The 16174-nt window shown below is 36.6% G+C and overlaps 1 protein-coding gene and 1 non-coding gene across 2 annotated transcripts; one reads left to right on the top strand and one right to left on the bottom strand.

Annotated features, from left to right (window-relative positions):
- The first annotated feature begins 2555 nt into the window (after positions 1–2555).
- Positions 2556–8936, top strand: LOC111407202 (nuclear-pore anchor-like). The gene is made up of 5 exons (XM_023036542.1): positions 2556–2649; positions 2726–2910; positions 2992–3094; positions 5241–5357; positions 5849–8936. The coding sequence occupies exons 1-5, from the start codon at positions 2617–2619 to the stop codon at positions 8612–8614; spliced, it is 3204 nt and encodes a 1067-aa protein (XP_022892310.1). The 5' UTR covers positions 2556–2616; the 3' UTR covers positions 8615–8936.
- Positions 8937–9526: 590 nt separating this feature from the next.
- Positions 9527–9600, bottom strand: TRNAN-GUU. The gene has a single exon. It is a non-coding gene; the product is annotated as a tRNA-Asn (tRNA).
- Between the last annotated feature and the right edge of the window lie 6574 nt (positions 9601–16174).

Raw genomic sequence — 16174 nt, 5'->3', positions numbered from 1 at the left:
ATGTTGTAATCTTTTGGGTGCTTATCTATGTGCATGGCTCTTCGAGATCTGAGGTGTGCGAAATATTGAAATTTCTGCAAAAAAAAACTGTTGGAATTATGCACTAGTCACAACCCTCTTTGAATTCCATCCTCATGGATGTTTTTAAAGGGATATTTTAGCAGTTTCATTTTATTCAATACATGGTTCTGTATTTATTTTCCTATCCAGGAGTGAGATCATTTCTTTGCGATCCGAACGTGACAAGTTAGGACTGGAAGCACAATTTGCACAAGAAAAACTGGCCAGATTTATGAGAGACTTTGAGCATCAGGTTAATATGTTATTTGGAGATTCACTTTAGTTTGTACTTTCTACTGTGCTCTGATCATTTAGGATTAAAATCTTCACATTTCAAGAGGACATAGATTCTATGCGGATATCGTGTGACCTTGTGTTTTTGACATATTTTGGCATATCATTTGGTGAAATGACAGAGAGATGAACATAATGGAGTCATAGAAAGAAACATTGAATTTTCACAGCTGATAATCGACTACCAGCGAAAGCTGCGTGAAAGTTCCGAGTCCTTGAATACTGCCGAGGAGCTATCACGCAAGTTAACAATGGAGGTGATTTTCCCTTTTTACACTGGATGGTTCTCTTGTTTACATTATTCCATCAAAATGTGTGGTATATTGCTATACAGGTCGCTATCCTGAAGAATGAAAAGGAAATACTGCTCAACTCTGAGAAGAGAGCTCTTGATGAAGTTCGCTGTTTGTCGGAGAGAGTTTATCGTTTGCAGGTTTTCTTTCTTTATCGATGTTTCAGGTTATAAATGTGGTTTTAGGTAGCTTTTATCCTTATTTTTCCCATTTCTTTATTCAGGCAAGTTTGGACACCACGCATGGTACTCAGGAAGTGCAAGAGGTAGCTTCTTGTCATTTAATTTATTTTCCATCTGCACGTCCTCTTTAATGTTCTAAACTTTTATTTTGCATCGATGCGTTAGGAGGCCAGAAGCATTGAAAGGAAAAAGCAGGAGGACTATGTTAAAAAAATTGAGGTACGTTCTATTGTATTTTTGATTTTGCTGCATCCCTTCTTCATTTTAACTGACCATGGATGTGAAAGTTACTACATGACACACTCTCTCTCTCAAATTCATGGTTATTTGGTATATGGCATTATCCTCTCCAAATGCACTGTGTCATCTTTTTTCACTGGTAATATATTGAGAAGTTTCAATTATAGAGAGAATGGGCTGAGGCTAAAAAGGAGCTTCAGGAAGAACGTGATATTGTTCGGAATCTTACACTTGAGCGTGAAACTTCCATGATGAATGCCTTGAAACAAGTTGAAAGTCAGGGTAAAGAATTAGCTGATGCCTTGCATTCTGTGGCTGCTGCTGAAGCTAGGGCCGCCATTGCAGAGGTAATCAATCTGGAATTTTTTCCCACTTAAGTCAATTTTTTGGATTTTTTAGTTTTTTCTTGTTCGTAAAAAAATATTTTTTGATCCTTTATCGTTACTTTATATAGGCCCGTTGTGCTGATTTGGAGAAGATTGTTAAATCTGCACAAATGAAGGTATTTTGTTTTCTGTGTCCATTCTCAGTGGTACCCTTCGGCCCACGAGACTGGAGGATATTGAATGGAAATTTTCTTATGCAAATGTGTTTATCGTGTTGTGTTATTTGACAACGATGAATTTGGACGAAGGTTGCTAAAAGGATTTACTGTGATAAATTATCAAAGCAGCTGCCCTTTGAGTTTTGTGTATTAGTTTGTTGAGAATGGTTGCCCTACTTCCTCTGGCCTTTGTTTTTCTTGCCTTCTCAAGTTCAGTGTGTTGTGCATCTTTTGAATCTGTTTGTTGCTGTGCTGCAGGATTCTGAAGATGCTGAAGCTGGTCCTTCCTCCTTTAGTGACAAGGTACTTCGATTGAATATTTAACTGCAAACTGTTTTATAATTGCTTCGATTCTGTGTACTTTCATGCAAGTGCTAGGATTTTTTTTCCCTTTTAGGCATTGCTGTCATTGGAAGCCAATGATATTTTCTAAGTTGCAGTTTATTAGTAAACAAGGTTTCAGTTTTTTAGTAGGTTCAGTTTCCATGTTGAGATTTCCCAACCTGAAACATTGGTTTTAATGGTTGGTTTTTTCAAAGAAATTGGTTTTAATGGGAAAATACTCCTAACCATAAAAATGGGACAACTCGGATCAAAATTGAAAATTTAATATTGTCACATTGTTTATGACTAGTAGCGGCTCTGCTCCACAAACTTGCTCCTTATATTGCTGTTGTTGCCATGTCAAGTCATCAGGTTTCATTTTTTTAGATGTTATTTGAAGTTTCATGCATGTTCAGCAGTATCTCGATTTGTCTTTGTGGAGTCATATTCATTAGTTTCTGGTTGATACTTATAATATTCCTGCAAATATGCTCAAGACTTTGCCGGATGTCCGGGAAGGAATTGAAACACTGAGACAAGAGGTGCAGACCAGCAAAGATCACATGGTTCAGGTACTTATTGCATTTAATGGTGTACAGATGCACTCCACAATCTAAATTTATTTTTCTCTGTTCAGTATAAAAGCATAGCTGAGGTAAATGAATCAGCACTTAAACATATGGAATCTGCCTACGAGAATTTAGGAATTGAGGTATGTGATGGAATTTAAGCATGCACAATCAATTCTTTAATGAACCTCACTTGTTCACTACTGTTCGATGTTGTAGGCTGATAAAGTTAGAAAATCACTTGAAGCAGAAGTCCAATCTCTTAGAGAGCGGATTAATGAACTTGAAAGGGAATGTAATCTGAAGACTGAGGAAGCAGCTACTGCAAATGCTGGGAAAGAAGAAGCTCTTGTGGTTGCTTTATCTGAAACCGCTAGTCTGAAGGAGGATTGCGCTAATAAAATGTGAGTTTTTGATGGTTAATATGTTGTAGTCAGTTTATTTATGTTGTCATTTCGATATATTTATTCTTTTTTTTATGCTAGGTCCCAAGTTGTGGTGATGGAAGCTCAAATCTCTGCCTTGAAAGATGATTTGGAGAATGAGCATCAAAGATGGCGTTCTTCTCAAGCCAATTATGAAAGACAGGTTGCTTTTATATGTTGGCTATCAGCGATGATTCCTCAGAATTCTTTACTTGGCATTTTGTTATCTAATTGTTAATTGATAATTGAATGTTTCATTAAGTAGGTGCTCCCTATATGGAAGTACGAAAGAACCAGTCAATTAAGCCCAGTTTGATTCCCATTTTTTTGGAAAAAAATACATTTTTAAACAGCGTTTTGACATCATTTGAACAGCACATTCTTCAATAAAATAATATTACACGCAAATCCAAAAATTTTCCCTATTTCTTAACCACACTTTTCCTATCAATATACTATTAAAAAATTTATTCTTATCAAAAGAATGGAGCTCAAACAAGGGCTAAATAATCGTCTTCTGAATTTATAAAAATGTCAACATAGCATCGATGTGAAATGTAGGAAGTAGGTACACAAGCTTTTTTGGGTCCCCAAACATTAATTTTTGTGGGACCTATGTGCTTTATCTTGAATAATTTGAGGACCCCAATTGTAATTTTCCTTATGGTTTTTGGCTAAAAAGGTTTTTTTTATTATTGATTTTTTAGAGAACTAGATGTTCTTAAGGAGGAAGATGTATGCCTTGGATTCACTAGATGGAGAATATGCTTACTGTGTTCATAGATATAAATATTTGACTTTATCTTGAGATACATTGGGGGAAGGGAAAAGGGGAAGATGGCCATATTATTACGATCTAGATTAGCAAGTCTTTATGCTAGTGCATTCCTAGTTGTGTTGATGGGAGTTTAGGACTAATTGAAGCTTGTTGAGTTCTACTTTTCAGAGTTAGGATGACATGGAGTTGGTTTATCATAGTAAAAAATTAAAAATTTTCTCGTTTATTTTTTATTTTCACTTTAATTGGCTCCCAAAATTATATTGATTTAGTGGATATCTAATCCATCCAGAGGTTGATAATTGATGGTGGCATCCACCTCCCCTTAAAAAGTTGTATGGATTTAAAAGACCTTTTCTCTTAAATATGGAATGCATGTGGATGCCTGCTTGATGATGGAATCAGAAGCCGAATTATGCGTCTTCATGAGCAAGTCTATTTATGCCTAACCGTGTAGAGTGACAATCTTTTTGTTTTGGACTGCGCCTTTCCACTTTATAGTTTCCTGAAGTTGTTGTTCTATTGTGTAAATATTTTTATTTATTAATTAATTTATTATTATTTTGGACTGCGCCTTTCCACTTTATAGTTTCCTGAAGTTGTTGTTCTATTGTGTAAATATTTTTATTTATTAATTAATTTATTATTATTATTATTATTATTATTATTATTATTATTATTATTTTATTTTATCTTTTTTTGTTTTTGTGTGTGTGTGTGGGTGTTTTGGGGGGGGGGGGTTAAGACCTTGTTAATTTATGAGATTTCTGGAAAGATCGCTAGGTTAACTTTACAGTTTTTTACTCATTTCAGTTAACTTAAGAACCTTAAATGTACAAGTATTCAAGCCAACACTGGTTCCAAGAGGCTTCCTATTTATTGAATATTTCATTGTTAATACTGTCCAAATCTTCGGTTCCCCACCCCCAATAAGAAAGTAAAAAAACACAAAATGAAGGAGAAAAAACCAAATTGTTCGGGATTTCGATGCGAATTGGAATATTGTGTTAGAAAATGTGCATTTAGGTTTGTTGAGATATTTTATGAATTGTGTTGTGATTATACTTGAATTAGCTCTTTGTTTTCTGCTTGAAAACACACTATCTATTCGGAGAGATTTTTACCACTGTGGATGCTCTTTTTTCTGTGCTTCTGTGGTCCCCCGCATAGATCAGTTCAAAGTTAATGATGAAAGTTGCTGTGGGTTGAGAGGAAATGAATTTTAGTGTCAGACATCTATTAACGAAATGTTTATGTAAAGAAATGTTTCTTCATATGCTACCGAGGAGTTAGATTCTCCATTTATATGGAAGTTCTTTCAACTCAAGCAGCTCAGCTATACTTACAACTTCTAAATTTAATGTCGTTGTCCTATTGTGTTTATCTTTGTTTGTCATATCATTGTCAGGAGAATTCTGATATTTCTGTTTGTAATCAGTAATTACAATTGCTCGTATGTCTGATACTGAGAATTTGGTGAAAATATTTATACTTACTGATGGTTGCATCAATTATTTATTTATTTCTCCAGGTTGTTCTACAGTCAGAAACAATTCAGGAGTTAATGAAAACATCACAAGCCTTGGCTTCAGCACAAGAGGAAACATCTGAGCTCCGTAAAGTGGCAGATGCACGCAAAAATGAAAATGTAGCTTCTATTTCACTTCTCTTCTTGCCTGGTTCTAATAATGTTGGATTTTGACTCATATTTTTTCCTTGCTATGACCACGTATTGTTCCAGAATGATATTGTTAATTTGAATCAGAATGGTGATAGATTTTAGTGAATTAACTGTGAATTGATTATCATAAACATAGCTTTAGGATGATTATTCCTATACCCTATGCCATTTTGAGGAATGTAATATTACTTCCACAGAAGGTCCATGTGGGCTTTCTGCTGTTGAATTTTCCATGTCTTGCCAGTATTAGCAGAAAGCATTTTTTCCACTATTTATTTATGCATGCTGAAGTTCCTTAATCTTATTCTTCAAAAGTAAATGGTTGTATTCTCTTAGTTATGGACTTGTTCAGCTTGGGAAACTTGGGAATATTGAATCCATTCTTCATATGATTTATTGTTTTGTTTCCTTTTTCTTCTAGCCATCACTATTGAGATGACACCCACTTATTTGTTCAGAATGAGCTGAAGGCCAAATGGGAAGCTGAAAAATTATTTCTAGAAGCATCTAAAAACGAAGCAGATAAGAAATATGGTGAAGTTAATGAACTGAACAAGATGTTGCACATTCGGATTGAGGCCTTGCTTATCAAATTAGCTGAGAAGGATCGAGGAATGGCTTCTGGGAGCACATCTCAAACATTGGGTAATGAGGACGGATTGCAAGATGTTGTAAGTTATCTGCAGCGGTCAAAGGAAATTGCAGAAACGGAAATATCTCTGTTTAAACAGGAGAAGCTTCGACTGCAATCACAGTTAGAGAGTGCTCTAAAGGCAGCAGAGTCGGCGCAAGCATCACTTCATGCAGAACGGGCAATATCTCAGGCATCACTGTTCACTGAGGAAGACTTCAAGTCTCTTCAACTTCAGGTGAGAGAACTGACCTTGCTTCGAGAGAGTAATGTGCAGCTTCGGGAAGAAAACCGACATAATTTCGAAGAATGCCAGAAACTTCGTGAAGGAGCCCAAAAAGTCAGGACTGAAATCGAGAATCTGGAGAGACTTCTTAACGACAGGGACAAAGAGGCAGAAGCTTATAAAAAGGAAATTGAACAGCAGAAGATTGAGAAAGAACATCTTGAGAAGAGAATTGTTGAGTTGCTGGAGAAGAATGAGGATGTCGATGATATTCATCGCATGAGAGAATCTTTTGAGCAGATGCAAGTGACTGTAAGAGATAAGGATGCACAGTTGGAGGAAATTAGGAAACTTGTATCTGAGAAGCAAGATGTGATATCCCATTTAGAGCAAGACCTTGCTAGGAGCAAAACAGAGTTGGATGAGAGAGAGTGCAGAATCAATGAAATCTTGCAAGCCGAGGCTTCTTTGAAATCAGAAGTTGAAAGATTTAAGAGATCAAATGTTCAACTGAGGAGGAAGTTGGACAGCTTGTCAAAGGAAAAGGAGGAACTGAGCAAAGAGATTCAATTACTTCAAAAACAATTGGAAGATGCCAAAAAGGTGAAAAGGAATGTAGGGGATGCTGCAGGTGAACAGGCAATGAAGGAAAAAGAGAGAGAGAAAGACACAAGAATACAGATTCTTGAGAAAACATTGGAGAGGCATAGAGAGGATTTGAAGAAGGAGAAAGAAGATCGTAATAAAGAGAAGGAAAATTTTCAGAAGAGCCGAAAGATAATTCTTGAATCTTATGAGTGTGTCACTCAGCAGAGGGGGAAGCTTGTAGACGAGCTGGACAAGCATAAGCAGGCTCTGAAGACACTCCATGATGAAGTGGAGAAACTAAGCAATTCCAGAGATAGTCAATCTGAGTCTACGTCAGTGGTTCAACGTTTTACTGGCACTCTGTTGGAGGATTTTTCTGCTGCGTATTTCCTGGCTGTAGAAAATTTTGAGCGAGTTGCACTGCCGGTTCGCATTGAGCTTGAAGATTCCACTTCTACCAATCCTTCTGCTCTGGATACTTCATCAGCTACAATTGTGCAAACAGGCCCTGCAATTACCCAAAATATTTTACCATCTCCTGCTGCTGCAAACGTTCCTGCAGCAAAAACAGTTGAAGAAAGGGAGAAACAATTTACTTCCCCAAAGATAAATGTTAAAACAGGGAGGAAACTGGTCCGTCCAAGTATTACAAAGCCTAAAGAACCTCAAGGTGATGCAGAGATGTCAGAAGCTGACGAGTCTAACAATGGTTCCAAGCAGTCGTCTTCCCAAAATATAGAAACTCAAGGAAATCTGATTGTACCAATACCATCACTTGTTCGCAAGCGTCCATCAACTTCGCTTTCTTCTGACTTGCAAGAGGATGTGCTGGCTCCAGAGAAAACTAGCTCTGATATGATTGCACCTGTGCCCAAAAAGTCTAAAGGTGTAGAGACCCAAAAAGAAGGTAGTGAAGAACAGTCTATGGCTACTTTGAAAGTTCCTCAAGTTTCACCTCCGTCTGAAGAATCGCCTGAGGACATTGAAAATGTTCATCAAGATATCAAGGAGGAAACTGTAGGCACGGAAAGGGATGAATTAGCAACTGCAGGGGAGGAAGTTGTAGAGCCAACAGCTGATGGAAAGAATCATGCTGAATTACAGACTGACACTAACGATGCAGCAGAAGAAAATTTGGATAAACCAAGTGAAGCTGTAGTGTCAGATGAACAATTGAGATATCAGATTGAGCAAGACATCCATCATATAGAAACAGAATCTGAGAACGACAGGGAAGAGGGAGAGCTGGTCGCTGGTGATGGAGATACTGAGGGCAATGCTATTAATTCTAATGCAACGAGGGGACCAGCAATTGGGGAGTTTGAACCTGAGCAAGCAACGCCCGAGAATTCTCCAGCAGCTGATGATGAACCCTTGGACGTTGATCCTTCCCATGTTCTGGATGAAGAAAAGAATGATAGCGGCGAATTAAACGAGGACATTGTTGAAAGTTCAGATAAGAATGATGACGAAACCGATCAGGTCACTGGAGATGCTAATACAGCTGGTCAGGAAGCAACTAGCAGTGCTGTTGAAACTGGGGCTCCAGAACAAGGTGGTTCTATTGTCACCGGTGTCGTGGAAGGACAACAGACATCCCCTGTTACTAGCCGCAACTCAACAACCATCAATTGGCAAGAGAGAGCTAGGGCGAGGGCATCTATTAGACAGGCTGGTATGCTTTCTCCTTCGCCGGGTAGAGCTCGTGGAAGAGGCAGAGCAACGAGGGCTCGTGGTGCTCGAGGTGGTCGTGCAGGACGTGGACAAGCACCTGGTTAACAGGGGCAGGATCTAATTGATAAGATGATGTTGCCTGATTTTTCTTGGGACGTCTTGGTTTTTATGTGCTTTTGCTGAATCTACTGATGGATGTACTTGGTTGGGATACCGTACCAGAACCAGACAATTAAGGAGCTTTTGTTTTTCTTACGAGGGGAAGTTATTATACTCCCATTGAATCAAAAAAACTGTACAAGAAATTGTAAGGGTAACATTGCTTCTGTTCTTTAAAGTTTTAATGGCACATGGATACGGCATGGTAACTGGAAAATTGAATTAAAAGCTTTTATTAAATATATTGAATATGTTTAGTTGCATGCAATTGTATGGCGTTTCAAAAACTACATTTCTTCTCTATACTCTGAAGCATGAGTTATTTCTTTTCATAATTCCCCCATACTAGTAGAAATTTATTTGATCCTTCTCAATTTCATTATCTTTGTTGTGTTGTTCTACGTGATAACCCGATTATAATGTAGCGTGACTAGAGATTAAGCACTTCCTTTGTTCCAGTGAGAAGAGAGTTTGGTCATACTGTCAAGGATAAAGTTTGCTTGTTCAATATTTCAGTTGAGAGACGTAACATTTCCTCATGGGCCTCGCGTTAATTTATTTGGTAAACATAGTATATAACTCTTCAACCTTCGATAAGAAGGAATTAATCAGTCATGTAGCGTGTCTTTTTGACGTTTGTTTTGCAAACAAATTATCTTTAGAACAAAAACAAAAAAAAATAAAAATAAAAATAAATTAAATTGCAGTGATTTATAATCTGCAAAAATCTCGATACACAATAATATATATATCTTTTATAAAGATAAATTGCCTGGATTGGAGCAAAAAATTCGATATTCGCAGTATATTTCTTTTATAAAGATAAATTGCTCGGATTGGAGCAAAAAATTCAATATTCGCTAGAAGGAGGGCTTGAACCTCCGACCTTGTGGTTAACAGCCACACGCTCTAACCAACTGAGCTATTCCAGCTACTGTTGTTTAAATTGATAAAATTTTTATATTTACCACATTTATAAAGCTTCCATTAATATTAAACTGTAACTATAAAAGTTGACAATAAATAGGGCGTTTGATAGGGATTGAGATTATATTTTTTTTAGTAGATTGTGATAGAAATTTTTGAAATGTGATTTAAAAGTTGGTGGGACTTATGAAAAATATAGTTAATATTGATTGTTTGACTTTGACTTAAATTAAAATCCTCCCAGATTAGCCATAAAAATTTCAATAGCATAAGAAGACTACTTGAGGAAGTTTGAAAATTTTGGTTCAAATCCAAGGTAGGGCAATGAAAACATCAGAGGGAACTCAGAAACTTGTGAAAACTCATGGCATTAGATTCGATCCAGGGTTTGATGTGTAGCCAAAAGCTTGTCCAGAAATGAACGGTTCCCGTTAATCTTTTTTTGTTGCATGATCAAGACTGATCCAGAATCTCTTGATGTCAATCTCATCAAGTTCTGGGAGCACTGGGTCATATCCAGCAGCTTGGTGTTCAATGAAGGGCACTGCATGATTCAGCACTCATTAATTGGGGGAGATACATTGAGGAATCATCATATTGTGGTTGGGAAAAATTTTCAGAACCAGTAGTGGGATTCTTGTAAGGTGTGCGTTCTTGATCCTGAATGACCTCAGTTTGGAAACCTCTGGTATGATTTTTCTTCTTGAATACTCTGCAAACCACCCACCCATCCTCCTATAAATTAATATAGGAGCCAGAAAGGTGGAGTAATGTGTGATATATTGTTGATTTATGAATATGAAAACACGAGTTTGATGCACGAAGCTCAACTTGCTTGTTGGCGACGGGCTAGGTTTCACGGAAACTATGTTAGAAGTTTTTACTTAATTTTTTAACTGAATTTCAGCAGAATCGTAGTCCAAACTTATTCGTGCATGATCCAATCCGTCTTCTGGCTGTGAGGTGCACGTCCAGTGTTCCGATTCTCTTGAAGTTGCTTAAATTTATGGCCTTATCCCTACCGGTGGCCTCCCAGAAACCGGCCTCTGTCGCGCGATTTGTCCGAGTTCCTGTTGGATACTTTTTACCTTTGTGACTGAATAAATACCATTCATTTCGGGGACCAATCCAATTCTACATTTTTCTGCATCTCATTATGTAATATTTATATCAAGAACTGTTTTTTGTAGACTAAAAATGGGTCAGTTAAAAGGATAATGGAAGTCCAAAAAATATTGTGGCTAGCTAAACTTTGAGGTCCCAGGGTTCGAATTTGTAGAGATCAACTTCCTTAATAACATCAAAGTCGATTGCTTCATATGAGACCTTCTTCCTCAGATAATAATAAAGTAACTCTTCATCTGCGGGATAGAAACGAAAACCTCGAGCGAAAGAAATCTGGCGATTCTCCGCCATCATTGTCGTTGATGCTCACTCTGATGTATCCTGGAGAAAAGCTCAATAACAGTGTGACAAAGAAAACTTTTCCTGTAAATAAAAATTTAATTTGACAATGTGATGAGTTTTGACATGGAAGAAAATGGAGAACAAAAACTTTACCCTGAAAACATTATTTTTAGAAGAAACAGACCTTAATTTCTTTGGTATATGTTTCCTTCTTCTTTTTCCAAAGAGGAAAGATAACGATGGAAAATTAGGTTTGGACAAATCTCCACACACGAATCGAGTGGTGTTGTTCAATGGTTGAGATAGAATTAATCGCAGCAAATTTCACGGACTGGAGTGGTTTGGGAACAACATTAAAAAATGAAAAATTACGAGTAAAAAGATAAGGAGAAGCGAACAGTGTGCATGTAAACAGGATTAGGGTAAGAGTTTGGAAAATGTCTGTTGAATGGGAAACCTCAACTTGCATAAAACTGATGAATATCTGCAACATTACTGTCAGTTAGTAAGCCATTTTTTCCCGTCAAAACTGTATTATGTAATGACTTTTGCTATTTGTACACTAATTTTTGACACTTTAGTTGACACTTGTATTGTTGTCAAGTGTCAATTGGATGAAAAAAATGTTCAATAGGATAATGTCATATGGCAAAGTGTAAATTTAAGTGTACACTATAGTATACATGTAGCAATGTTCATTCTGTAAATCAGCTTTATTAATATATAGGGGCTGCTACATGTTACAGCTCAGTGTACAGCCTCTCGCATATGTTGGATTTGGAAGGATTGTAGTGAATGAAATTAATGACGCGATATGAATTAATGAAGATCGCAACGAAAAACAAGATTTAAAAATAAAGAAATTAACAAAGAGAGTTAATCGCAGAAGCACGACGTTTTATTAATCGACAATATGGAAAGAAAAATAAAAACTCGGCAATTTTTGTTTGAACAAAACTAAAAGAGAAGACTACTATTTATAGTTACACGACATAGCATAGAGATGGAAATAATGTGTAATAAGAAAATAATATGTTTCAATAAAAATCATGTGAAATATAAGGAAACAAATTTTCTCACATGAAAATAAGGAAACAATTTCAAAAAAAATAAAATAAAATCCACCCTCACAAAACCAACAATTTCCACCTTGATCCAAATTTTGGTGCAACGAACGAAACTCTAAGATTTCAAATTTGTCTGCATCGAAATAGCCAATCTCCTCAACACAGTAACTGAAACTCTCCAAACCAAACCATCGTCTTTTGCAAGGTGTCCACAAGTGATACCTGAACTTAAATTCTGGGTTCCCAAAATTCCATTGAGAAATTACTGTTGACCAAGCACGGTCGAAGCACACCTTATAGCAAAAAACATACCACATGCAAGATCAGAAGGCCCATTGCCAAAACTGTCGCCTTCAACATCCCCAAAAGCATCCCAAACGTTATTGACACCATGGTACCTACGCTCTATAAGTCCAACCCTAGCAAATGAGCACGGTGAATCTGCTGAAATTGGTGGCAAAGCGGAATAACCAATACTCCCCCTAACATTATTTTTAACCAACTTAGAGCTCACCACAAGAGGTACTATACCAAACTGAATATCCACCACGATATTGAACTTGTCCGACGTTTCTTAACTAGTTATGCGCTTTCTTGCAAGATGTACAACTGAGACTTCTTTCATCCTTCCAATACAACCCAGACACCAATTCAGACCTTCAAAACTCCACCTCCACTAGAGAATTTATACCCTTTTGCATCCAGATTACTAAGTGAGATGAGATTCATTTTCAGGTCTGAAACATGTCGAACCTGATTAATTGTTCTGATTGTCCCATCCCGCAACCTTAATCTGATTCGACCAATTCCTTCAACATGACAAGACTGGTTGTTTCCCATCACAACTCCACCTTGCTTGAAGCTTCATATGTCTGAAAGAAATTTCGATTAGGACACATATGCTGTGAATATACCGAATCGAGAATCCAATCCTCGTTAGGCCTAGATTCCATGTCGAATACCACGGTCAACATCACATCTCCTCCGTTTAAAAAATCCTCAACTGCAATTTTTTCGTCTGAAATCAAAGGTTGCGCCTCACGATTTGCAGTCAAATCACATTTAGCCTGAACTTATCATAATCTTTTTGAATATATCCTTTATGTCTGTAGTAGAAACAAAATAAATTGCTATTATTCTACGATCTGCTCCTTCGTCGACCACCATGAGATACAAGAGCTTCCTCATCCCTCGATATAACTCCAACCAAATGCTTCAATTTATCCTTTGAGTGCAAAGCATCATCTATAGTCAACGTATCCCGACTATACCAAATGGTGTCCCGAAACGATGCATAAGAGTCAGACAACGAATATAACAGGATCAAGGCAAGATCCTCTTCATCGTACTTAACCTCCAACGTTTTCAAATCTGCGACAATTTCCTTGAACATGGCAATATTGTCTTCCAACGACTCTCCTTCCGCCATGTGATGGGAATACATCTTCTGCTTTAGAGCCAGTTTACTGATAAGACTCTTGGTTATACATAACTGCTTCAATTTCAACCACAAAGCAGTTGATGGTTTCTCCTTCAAGACACCCTGCAAAATATTGTTGGATAGATGAAGATGAATCAACGACAAACCAATCCAAGTCATTTCATGAATAAAATGTGCCCAATTAACCTATCTTCTGTATAGGGCTTAGCGATGGTTGGAACAAAGACGATCTCTCCGTTGTCTATTTACCTTGCATTGTCCAAATCCAACTACGCCAGAATAGTCCTCATCTTTACTTGCCACAAGTATTGCGATCCATCAGCGGCATGTCATACTTTATGGTAGTCATCTCTGAAAAAACATCAACCAATCCTCAGAAGAAGAACCAAGCTCTGATACCTCTTGTTGGACCCAGAAGGATTGTAATGAATTAGATTAATGACGTGATATGAAGTAATAAAGATCGCAACGAAAAACAAGATTTAAAAATAAAGAAATTAACAAAGAGAGTTAATCGTAAAAGCACAACGTTTTATTAATGGATAATATGGAGGGAAATACAAGAATTCAACCATTCTTGATTGAACAAAATTGAAAGAGACTAACACTATTTATAGGTACATGACATATCATAAAATAAATATGGAAATAATGTGAAATAAAGAAATAATATATTTCCATAAAAATCACGTGAAATATAAGAAAACAAATCTTTCCACATGAAAATAAGGAAACAATTTATTTCCAAAAAATATCCATTCTAATTTGAATCACAAACCCAACAACATAGGGGGCGGGGCCCACATATTAATTGAACGTGGGCCCCTTTCCTCATGTGAGGAGAGTATAAGGCTCGGTGTACAAGGGGGTTTCATATATATATATATATATATATGTGGTCAGAGTCAAAACTAGAATGTAGGATTTTTTTTTTTTTTCTTTTTTGTTTTTCTTTAGGATTTTCCAAGGTGAATTAAGAATATTTGATGATTAAACATGGTATAGATTGGTCTTTCCAATGTTCATTTTTCGGATCCGTGGGTATGAGACCTATAGAGATCTTGTCTTAGTAAATTAAGCTCATATTGTGTATCTTGCATCCAAGATTAGACCGTATACGAAATTTGTAGCATAAAATTAAATTAAATGTTCGAGCTGAACTGTGAAACTTCGCATTATTATAGAATTCATAGTGTAGATGATATTCTTTTGAATAAATAAAAATAAAAATAAAAGAATAATATCCAATTTATTCATTATACTTCATCCCACTTAATCCAGAGCCCCAAGTGCCCACATATATAGTTGATACGTTCAATAGTGCAAAACTCTATTTAGGGCTGGGCAAATCTCCCGAATTGAACCGATCGAACCGAACTGAATCGAACCCGACGGTTCTTGTCAAATTAAATACCCGAACGGATATCTGAATTGAGAACCGACGGGTACGATTCGGTTCTAGACCAAAAACCGAATAAGAACCGAATATTTCTAATTTTTTTTATATTGAGTAAATCAAATTATTTTAATTTTAATTTTTCTAAACAAATTAACAATTTCTAAATCTAAATTTTTGGCCCCATTACCCATTTTATTGTTTCATTTCTTAGCCCAACAAGATCCAATCCGTTAAATAACTCTAAACATCTATACTAAAGTGCATAACGTTGTCTTGACTCTTACACTCGCTCTCGCAACCTTGCTGACATTTCAAAACCTATACAATCGTCGGCTGATGCTGTGACCTCTGATTGAAGTTGCGACCTCCACCGACCGAAGCTTTGACCGTAGCGATCATTTGAACAAGGTAGTCTACTAGTCTATAGCATTCCAAAATCATTGAATGTATCAATAGTTGCATTTATATAATGTTGTTATAAATGTTAAAAAATTTAATTATAGTATATAACCAAATCGAATTGAACCGAACCCGAACAATTCCATAATTATATTTGGATCCGACGGTTCCATTTATTAGACTGACCCGCGCCCACCCCTAACTCTATCACACATATTTATTTTTCATTTTATTTTATTTTGAAAAAAAATGGCAAAAAATAAAATAAAAAATATAATTAGATAGCAACAATCACATAGACTGGCTTAGCTGGGAACGTGCATGTAGCCCATGTTGAGCCGAGAAAATAAGTAAAAATGGCCATTTGATTCACCCTTATTTCCACTTTGGCCTTTCACTGATTTAAAAAAAAAAAAACGAAAACACAATTTAAAGACACTTTTTCAAAAATACTCCTCAATTTCTCTCTCTCTCTCTCCGACTTAGAGACAAGTAATCAGACTCACTGACAGTCGACCGTCCAAACATCTCCCACACCAAAGAACTTCCGGTTGCCGGCTGTTAACAGTTGTAAAGATTAGTTTTGTGGAATTATAATTAGATTATTGAGTTTTGTTCAGTTTTAGTTAGATTTTTAGTTGAAATATTATTTTTATCGTATGAAAGGCATGATTTAGACTAGATTTGCGTATAAATGAAGTGTATCAGCCAATTTTTATTGTTTGAGGAGCTCTAACTCACCGAAAATGGTAGAATCCGACAAGTGGAGATGAAGATGTTGAAGCCGACTGACTGTCAACAGTCAGTTGTTAACAGCCAGTTCAATCCGTTATAGAACCAGTGTTAACAGCCGGTTTTTTTTTTTT

Source organism: Olea europaea, chromosome 13 (assembly GCF_002742605.1).
Source record: "Olea europaea var. sylvestris chromosome 13, O_europaea_v1, whole genome shotgun sequence".
Taxonomy (NCBI): Eukaryota; Viridiplantae; Streptophyta; class Magnoliopsida; order Lamiales; family Oleaceae; genus Olea; species Olea europaea.
Note: the sequence above shows the minus strand (reverse complement) of the source record. Positions and strands in the feature narration are given on the sequence as shown.

Excerpts from the sequence above, each read along its gene's own strand:
- LOC111407202 (XM_023036542.1), top strand. The coding sequence starts at position 2,617 with ATGGAATCTGCCTACGAGAATTTAGGAATTGAG. Across the intron at positions 3,095-5,240 it reads AAGCCAATTATGAAAGACAG|GTTGTTCTACAGTCAGAAAC; the intron begins GTTGCTTTTATA and ends TTATTTCTCCAG. Across the intron at positions 5,358-5,848 it reads ATGCACGCAAAAATGAAAAT|AATGAGCTGAAGGCCAAATG; the intron begins GTAGCTTCTATT and ends TTATTTGTTCAG.